The sequence below is a fragment of the Meleagris gallopavo genome, chromosome 14 (genome assembly GCF_905368555.1).
Source record: "Meleagris gallopavo chromosome 14, MGAL_WU_HG_1.1, whole genome shotgun sequence".
Taxonomy (NCBI): domain Eukaryota; kingdom Metazoa; phylum Chordata; class Aves; order Galliformes; family Phasianidae; genus Meleagris; species Meleagris gallopavo.
Genome location: NC_139417.1, coordinates 2,762,610 through 2,771,523, shown reverse-complemented (window position 1 = coordinate 2,771,523; position 8,914 = coordinate 2,762,610). Strand labels below are relative to the sequence as shown.

General features: G+C 46.4%; 1 protein-coding gene across 1 annotated transcript; it reads right to left on the bottom strand.

The window, feature by feature from the left end:
* Positions 1 to 1,717: 1,717 nt before the first annotated feature.
* ALAS1 (5'-aminolevulinate synthase 1) lies at positions 1,718 to 8,563 on the bottom strand. The gene is made up of 10 exons (XM_003210004.5): positions 8,260 to 8,563; positions 7,550 to 7,756; positions 6,429 to 6,584; positions 6,121 to 6,343; positions 5,449 to 5,633; positions 4,671 to 4,850; positions 4,347 to 4,511; positions 3,076 to 3,344; positions 2,449 to 2,611; positions 1,718 to 2,003 (listed from the first exon to the last, which is right to left on the bottom strand). Exons 1-10 carry the CDS (start codon positions 8,456 to 8,458, stop codon positions 1,843 to 1,845), a joined length of 1,908 nt encoding a protein of 635 aa, XP_003210052.1. The 5' UTR covers positions 8,459 to 8,563; the 3' UTR covers positions 1,718 to 1,842.
* Positions 8,564 to 8,914: the final 351 nt, after the last annotated feature.

Below are 8,914 nucleotides of genomic sequence, written 5' to 3'. Positions count from 1 at the left end.
TGGGTATTTACTGGGGTAGCCGTGGGTTGTGCATCTGCACATGTTGCCAAGGCGTGCTTTTCTTTGCATTCAGGATGTTTTACTGCACTTGCACTTCCAGGAGTTGTGTAAATAATAGGTTGAGAAAGGGGGGATATGCAATTAGGGCTATGCAACACTCAACTAAATGGATGGGTACTGTTGCCTGTGTGGGTCAACAGGGAAATCTTAGCAGTGCCTTCACACCTCACACTTTCTCATTCCATCAGTGCTACAGCCCATTTGTCCCCAGCTTTAAACATCTTTTTCCAATTGTTTCCCCTTATTATTTTCCAGAAACCAAACTCGTGCTTATATAACCACCAGCAGTTACACAACCCGCCATTCGAGCTTTGTTTGCTGGGAAACAATCTGTGTTTGTTTTTTTCATTCTTTGTCCTTTTTCAATGGGGAAAAACGCCTTCTTTCCATGTGTCATTGGCTTTGTCACTCTTTGCAGCCGTGATGGTTGGCCCTGCCTGTCTCCCACTGCACTCTGGCCCTGCCTTCACCCCTTGCTTACCTGTGCAAGTTAAGGGAATGCACCACATCAGACGTGAACAAGTGCAGAGGGCACTGATCATCACATACAGGTGCTCACCACGCTCCTAGCGTTGCAAACACCTCTGCAGTGCTTAAGATGCTCTTCTAGGAGAGGCTGATGACTGGCCTGTAAGTTTTCCAGTGTCTCCAGTTACAACCTCACTGCGGATGAGAAAAGAGCTGCAATGGAGCTGCACATTCACACAGCCTTAGCCATGAGCTGCTTGTTGCAAGGCAAGGCCACAGGGATGAGGCATCATACTTTTCTCCCAGAAGCACTGGGAAATTCCTAAGATAAGGTTAGTGCCACGGCAAGGAAAAGCTAAGCCTTTTGGAGCAGCAAAGCAACACTTGTGTTCCCCACAGTCAATGGACAGAGATGATGACTTTGCTACAGTTTGTGGCTATTTGCAATATTAGAATGGACCCTCATGGCAACTTCACAGCATGCCTGCAACCGTAACAGCAGAGGTGCACTGGCTTACATCCTGAGAGGAGTACCCAGAGAAAAACTGTGCAGAGACTTGTAGAAACAAGCCTGCAGCAGTTACAAGACATGCCTGTGCATGAAGGAAGCAGCGCACTGCTTTGCCCAGGCCTTCATGCCAGTATTGCCTTCTCAATGCATACATACACCCATAGAATTACTTCCCCGACTCCACTATGCATGACAGCTTTGAACAGGCCTGTTACCCCATTTGCCATGCAAATTTTTCAGAGGTTGCAAAAGCAGCAATGTCAGACCTGTCCAAGAGCTGAATGATTAAGGACCAGTCACTGACAAGCAGTTTTTCCACTGAAGGTGAGCTCTAAGATTCAGGAATGCAGACGTGGCAGGACTCTGCCAACTATGAGCAACTTTTTATCTCCTACCCAGACAGAGGTAAGCACAAAGCCGAAAGCATGGGAAAGCAGAGGGGAACAGAGCCAGACTGATGAGGAACTCTCAGTGTCACTACATCTTCTTTCTGTAATAAACCTACACCTTCTACAGAAGTAGGAAATTACTGATGTTGTTTTGGCTGACACTCACTGAAAAGACATTACTGCAGCTGATAGTTAGGGTAGAGCACTTTTTATTCAATGGGCTGCCCTTCTAACCATTGCCACTTCTTATGGAGGCTGAATAGAAAAGAAATAAAAAAATACAACTGGACAGGGGCTCTAGAAATTTATTTTCAGAGCTTAGTGCTTTAACTATGATTAAAATGCTTAAGTAATTTAAAAATGCTACCGATTGGATATGAGGACTAGATAAGAATAGAATTAACACTGTTACTTTCATGCACTGACAGATACTAGTTTGCTCATGCCACTGAAGTAGGATCTTTCCCTTTCACTCATCACTTCAAAGTGTAGAGGTCTTCTGCAGAAGTTGCATTCAGCTGATGAGTGTGGTTTCAGCTCCAGCCCAACATCCTTCCATGTAGCCAGCAGCCTTTCTGTTACAAACAAGGAAACGCACCAAGATCACACCTCAGAACATCAGATACTTCAGCAAAAGGGAACTGACAGAACACTTATCCCAGGAAAGGAAGAGAAACAAGAATTGTTTAGGACGTAATTCACCTATGGACCGACGCAATAGGGCTGCAGTTAATCTTCTCTTGTTAAGGCTGTTTGGATGATGTACAAGCAGCCCCAGCAGGAGTGACTGGGACAGAACTGGCTGGATGTAGGAATGCACTGGAAGTGCACAGTATTCTAGGTCAGTCTGTTGGCTTTCACTGCTCATGCTCACGTTAGGTGCACAAGTGTAGGACATGAAAGCTGCAGCAAACATTATCCAGCCAATATCATTTAAAATTTAATCATTTCCTAGTCTTATCTTTAAGATTGCATAAGCAGCCCAGTCTTCTCATCATACTAAAGCATGAATCCACTCACCAAGAAAATAACTCATCATCTGAGGGGTGTGGTGAGGTGTAGGGGCAATACGTAGCAGCTCTTCTCCACGAGGAACCGTGGGGTAGTTGATTGCTTGGACATAGATGCTGTGCTGGCTCATCAGCTTGTCACAGATCTCTGTATTTTTAGCAGCATCTGCAACCTGAAATTCCAAACTTTAAGTTTCAGTACCAACCAGAAAATGCAAGGTAGCAAAAGTTGCCAGCCTAACTTCATCAGCCAAACATGTCAAGCCTCCCCTCCACCCACTAGATAGAATATCCATCAGACGTAAGAACTCAAAATCTCCACTCTAGAGCCATCTGCAGCCTGAACAGGTAATTGTTTGTACCCGAATTCTTTTTACTGGCTTGTTCTTGCCATCTATGTCTTACCTATACTTTCAGACTGAGAGTTTCACACACTATCAGTTTACTTCACAACATTCATAGTGGGCTGAAGTCAATTAAATCACAGCCTTTATTCTTCAGGCATGAGAGGTAAGCCAGACTCACAGCATGTAAGTAGGACAGAGTTTCAACTTCATGAGTATTTATGAATACTGGAAAACAAGCTGATCATAACCACAGACACCAGGGCTCTCTAATAGAGATCTTAAGTACTCACCTTTATTGGAATGATGTGACTTGGGCAGTGCACTACAGGAAGCCCTGCATCCATCAGCATCTGTCTCATGAGCTTCACATTGCGTTGGTGCTGGCGCCTCAATACTTGTCCCTCAGCACTCTTCAGTGTTTGGACGGACTCGAGGGCACCAGCCAGGAGCATGGGTGGCAGGGATGTTGTGAAAATAAAGCCAGCAGCATACGAACGGACAGTGTCTATCAGAGCACTTGTACTGGAGATGTATCCTCCCACACAGCCAAAAGCCTTGCCTAAAAAACAATTCAGAAATTAAAAATGCAAGTAACCTTCTTCCACCCATCAGAATGGTTGGAAGTGCACGGCAGGCAACCATTTCAGCCCCTCCCTCTCATCTTGCCTGTACTCAGCATGTTGCAGCTTTGTTTCTAGACCCTGATAACACCTATTTAGCTCCTACACAGCAGGGATAGCTCCAGACCGCATCAAACACTCAGCTTCTGATTTGGGGAAGACCTCAGAAGCACAGTCTTTGGTAGTGACCCAAGAAGATCAACACTAAGTCTCTCAGCAGATTACTTTAAATCTGTTCCAGAGATGCTGGAAATAGCCCACACTCCTGAAGAGCACACATGGTGGTTACTCTGTCTGATTAATGCTTACTTTCCAAATAGGGGGATGCTCTGGTACCCAAGCAGAGCCACACACAAAACCAGGGTGTTGAGGGTCACATCCTAATGAAAACAGAACAAAGCTGTAAGAGCTCGAGCCACTAACTCCCCTACTAAGTTTTATTTATGTTTTAGGTGCTGTTTAAACAACTTTCCCATTTGCAGCAGTAAACTCACTGCCAAGCTTGCATTCTCCTCAGATAATAGCAGTTGCTTCAGCTCTTGCCAAGTCTTTTTACGTAACCCCCCCATCTCAGGTTTCTGGATTAGGAACACTCCATTTCACATAAAAGAACCATGTACAGAGTGCTACCCTGCTAGCTTTCTCACCTGAATTGACTCAGGACTCTTTTTTCCCCCCCACTAGCTTGTTTAAAGCAAGAATGCTAACCTAAAAGATTTAAGACAAAGTAAGTAGCTTAACAAATGCTTTCCAAACTGGGACATACTTAAATCCTTTGGGCTTTCTGAAAAATACTAAACACCCTCTCCTCCCCCCCAGTAAATCCATAGCAAGTTCATTTCAATAGACAGATTTTGAGTTAACCCACTTAATTTGGCTGCTCAGAAGCTTTGCTGCCTTATAATATGTAAGCTTCTGTGAAACTGCCAGGCTGTGCATACCGAGCGTTCCAGAGATGATGTCCATCTTGTGCATGACTCCATCCCGGTCCCCTATCCCACCACCTCGAGCTCCATACAGCCCCACAGCATGCACTTCATCCACAAAAGTGATTGCCCCATGCTCGTGGGCCACATCACAGAGCTCTTCCAGAGGGCAGACAGCACCTACAGACCAAAGCAGCAAAATGCAGTTTAGGATCCTCTGCACTCAACTTGGACAAACATTACAAATTGCTGTAAGTGTCTGAAGTGTACTTCCAGACCCAAACCACAGATCTCAGTACTGGCTACACTGGAAAGAGAAAGCAGCCTATGTCACCTTACCATCCATGGAGTGCACGGTTTCAAATGCAACAATTTTAGGGGTAGATGGATCAGATTTCTTCAACAGTTCTCGAAGATGGTTGACATCATTATGGCGAAAGATGTGTTTTGGCACCCTGCTGTTTCGAATCCCCTGGATCATGGAGGCATGGTTTCCAGAATCAGAGTAGATCTCACAGCCTGAGGGAACAACCCAGTTACACATCAAGTACAGAAAGCATCAGCTAATGCTGAGCAGCATCTTATGTACCATAAGCACTCAAGCAGTAAGGGTAGCACGTTCTCGAAGCAATGCCCTTGATCAGAAGGGTGGATCATGAAGCAAAAATATGTAAGGTTTCTATTCGGTGTTTAAACTAATATGAACCTGAGACTAAGAAAAACCTCCTGTATTTCTTAAGTCCTTAATGTCTCATGCAAGAGCTTCTGAAATTAAAGGAAGCCCCTCCTGGACCACACAGAAGGAATAGAGAAATTCACGCCCACAGGTGGGAGGATACTGAATTCCTCCTGCCTAATTCTCAAGTGGCATTTAAGTGAGGGAGAGATCCTGTGTTTTTTCTCCAATCCTTTCTGCAGTAAATAGCTCCTGGGCCTCAGGCTCAGTACCACGATTCGCAGGAGCTGAACATAATTTGAATGCAGCACTTGACAGAGCATACTCTGCTGGCTGGGTACGATGAATCTCCACTATCAGCAGACACCTGGGAAGCATTCTCTCAGCTGCTTAGGACAAGGCTGTGCTTTGCAGTAAATACAAGATACAGCTTATTCTCACCTGGCAGCATTTTAGCAAGAGTGAAGAGGGTGGAATCATTAGCTACAAAGCAAGATGAGAACAACAAAGCTGCATCTTTTCCATGAAGATCAGCCAGTTCTTTTTCCAAGTCAACGTGAAATTTGCTTGTTCCTGAAATATTTCTTGTGCCTCCTGCTCCAGCACCATGTTGTTTCAGTGTATCCCTACACAGGGTCCAAAAAGATACGTTAGTGACACTAACGTTCATCTGTTACATAGACGAATATGTACTAAAATATCTTCACCAGTGATTCTTTAATCATCTTAAAAAGGAAATGGCTGCAAAAAGCTGCTGTTAGCTTTAACGATCCTTGAACAACCTGCACAACTCAGGGGTTCACTGAACTAAGGAATCAGTCACTAGGAATAGTTGCAACACACCATCCAGGCTAACTGGTAGTAGTTGGTGTTTCAGAGGAAAAAAGAAAAGTCAAGGAATGGGTCAGGGACCGACACCTACACTTGGAGCCATAGAGCCAAACATTAAGTTACCCACACCAGCTGAAGAGCGGAGTACATGCTTAATTATACCAAGAACGACATCAGAAGCAGCTTATGTATAATGCAGTCAGTTCTTCAGCAGCCTGCCTACAGATGCTCCTGAGAGCACCCTAAACTGTATCCATCTCTTAGGAATGCAGCCCTACTCACATAACTGCTCCGCACACACGAGGGTGACGACTCATGCCCAGGTAATCATTGCTGCACCACACAGACACCTCCTTCTTGGTGATCAGGGAATCAGAGTAGTCATCTGCCATGGGAAAGATCTGTGCCTTTCGGTTCACCGTTTTGAACACTCGGTAGGTGTGATCTTTCTTCTTTTCATCTATCTTTTTCTCAAAGAACTGATCATACTGGAAGGTGGATACAGCTGAAATGAAACAAAGACTTTAGCACACAGGAAAAAAGTAATCACAAGGGATCGGGCCTGAGAGGGTACTGCCAGACAGTCTTACATTTTGGCAAGTTATCCTGAAGCAGATGAGACACACTTTCAGGTCTTTGCTTCAGCATAATGTCCTTAAACTTCTTGAGCAAGCCACTCTGCTCTTCTCCCTCAGACTCAGTGTTCCTCACCACAGAATTAGTTGGTATTTTGGCAAATTCTTTACCTACAGATATCATAATGAATTACAGTGAGTTTGAGATAGAGGTGTTTAAATTTAATTCAGAAAGGTAAACTTTTAAGTAACTCTTCATTCTTCAGAAAGCACATGCCTGGATCTATACACTCCTGCCAAATTCAGCCGTTGCACTGGCTAGTAATTTGGATTAGAAAGGTTTTCCTTTTTGTCCCATACAACACAATCACCCCACTACATTAATTTCCTTACAACAAATTTGGTTCATTGTGACTCACAGCCCCATCCTACAGAGCTACAGCACTCATCTGAACAAATGGGTACATAGCTAACTGAAGGCAGAGTTCTAGCTGGCAGCTTTCTTTCCACCTCCAGAACTTTGTTCAGCTAGCAGAGTTTTTTTTTTTTTAAAACAATGCCACTAAAAAGGAGAAAACAGGCTTCCTTTTGAGGAGCATGACAAGGCTTTATTGATATTGGCGAAAAGTTTCTTCCTTGAAGGACAGCATTTCTGCATCAGGATTACAAGTCAGCCAACACCCTTTAGATCTACAAAAGAAAGCCCTGTTGGACACTTGCTTTCCAGCTTAGATTTGTGCTGCTGTTTGCACAGTATCCTGCTCCTGTTTCTTCTATCTATGTATATACCACCCTTGTCTATAACAGCACTCTGGTAAAGCCTTCTTGTCCCAGCAGCCTGCTTTGGGTGAAAAAATAACCACACACTTAGAACACACTTAATTCACACACATAGAACCAGGGTATCAAACTATAGCACACAGGATTTCTGAATGATGATTACCCAAAGCAATGACTGCACAATACTGCAGGCTCACCATTAATACCTGCATTCTCCAACAACTTTTTGTTGCAGCTTGCCATAACCTTACCCACATAAGGTATCCAATGATTGCTACACTTGGCATGGAGTAGAAGAATATCAAGTACCAAAAGCTCTCAGAAGGAACCAATGCAACAGTGCACACAGTACATACCTTGCCTGTCCACCTGCATTTCCTTCACATCCTCCTGCAGTTCCAAGCTGGCTTTGCAAAAAACGTTGCTGCTCTTGTGGTTCATCTGAGCTGCCAGGAATGGGCATTTTGTGGCAGAGCTCTGGCCAGCAGCAGCAGGTGGGTGGTCAGCAGGAGGCTGTGACCCATCTGTGTTCTGCTGGGCCACTTCTTTGGCATTTTTGGCCTCTGAGGAGGGCAGAGAGAAAGGAAAGCACTTCAGTTTTATCATTTTAATAGCTGCTTCAGCTTTTCTATGCATAGCAACTCACATAGCACAAGTCATTGAGTTACTTAGCTGGGTACTCACATACTATTTACATAAGCAAGAAAGCCCAACAATACCCAAGGAGCATCTGATTTCAGATGCTAGACACAGCACTGTACCCTTCTGAGGTCAAAACCCCTCATTTACTCCTAAGAGAAAAATTCCTGCTCTGAACACCTGCTGTTTTCAGCCATCAGCGCTAAACCTCAGCCTAGGAGATGCTTCCTCAGGGGGGGATACAGGTCTGCCCGTAGCAGCCTCAGGTTTTGGTTCGAGCCCAACTGCAGCTACAGCAGAGCCACCCACGCTCAACGACCGCCGAGCTTTAAAGCATTAAGCGACCCTCATTCAGAAGCCGGCTTTTCCGGGAGCCTCCCCCTGCTCACACAGCGCCGGGCCCCTCAGCGCAGCGGGCCGTACTCACCCGGCCGGGCCGCAGGGGTCTCCTCCGCTTGCTGTTCGCGAACGGCGGTGGTGGCGAGGCCTCGAGCAGCGGCAGGAGGCACCGCCTCCATCATTTTGGGACAGTGCTGGGCATAGAGGAGCAGGGAAGGCCCGGCCTTCTGCAGGAAGGCCTGCGAGACGCGGGCCAGGAACGGGCAGCGCCGCACCACCGCCTCCATCCTTCCTCCCTTCAGCTGCAGCTACCGCCGGCCGGAAGTGACGTCACGGAGCTGTCAGCTCACGGCGGGCGGAAAGCGAACAGCGCCCCAACCTTCGGCCGCCGCCCTTATATAGCCTTACCGGCGCCGCGCAGGCGCAGTGAGGGTCATTTATGCCCCGCCCTAATAGGCGGGGAGCGATGTGAGTGGGCGGGGCTTGTGCTGCGCTCCGAGCCGTGATTGGTCCGAGTGGTCGCGAGGGGCCCCAGTGGCTCCGAGGTGGCCCACGGGGGGTCCATGAGGGGGCCCTAAGGATGCACTAACACAGTTCTGCCTGCTGGCCGAAGGATCCCGGCCCTCACGCTTTGCCTCCAGCCAGCACAAATCTCACAGCTTCTCCCCTCATCCCACTGCTGTGGTGCCGCTGGTTTTGGAGATGACTTTTCACGCAGAGGGTGGTGAGGCACTGGAACAGGT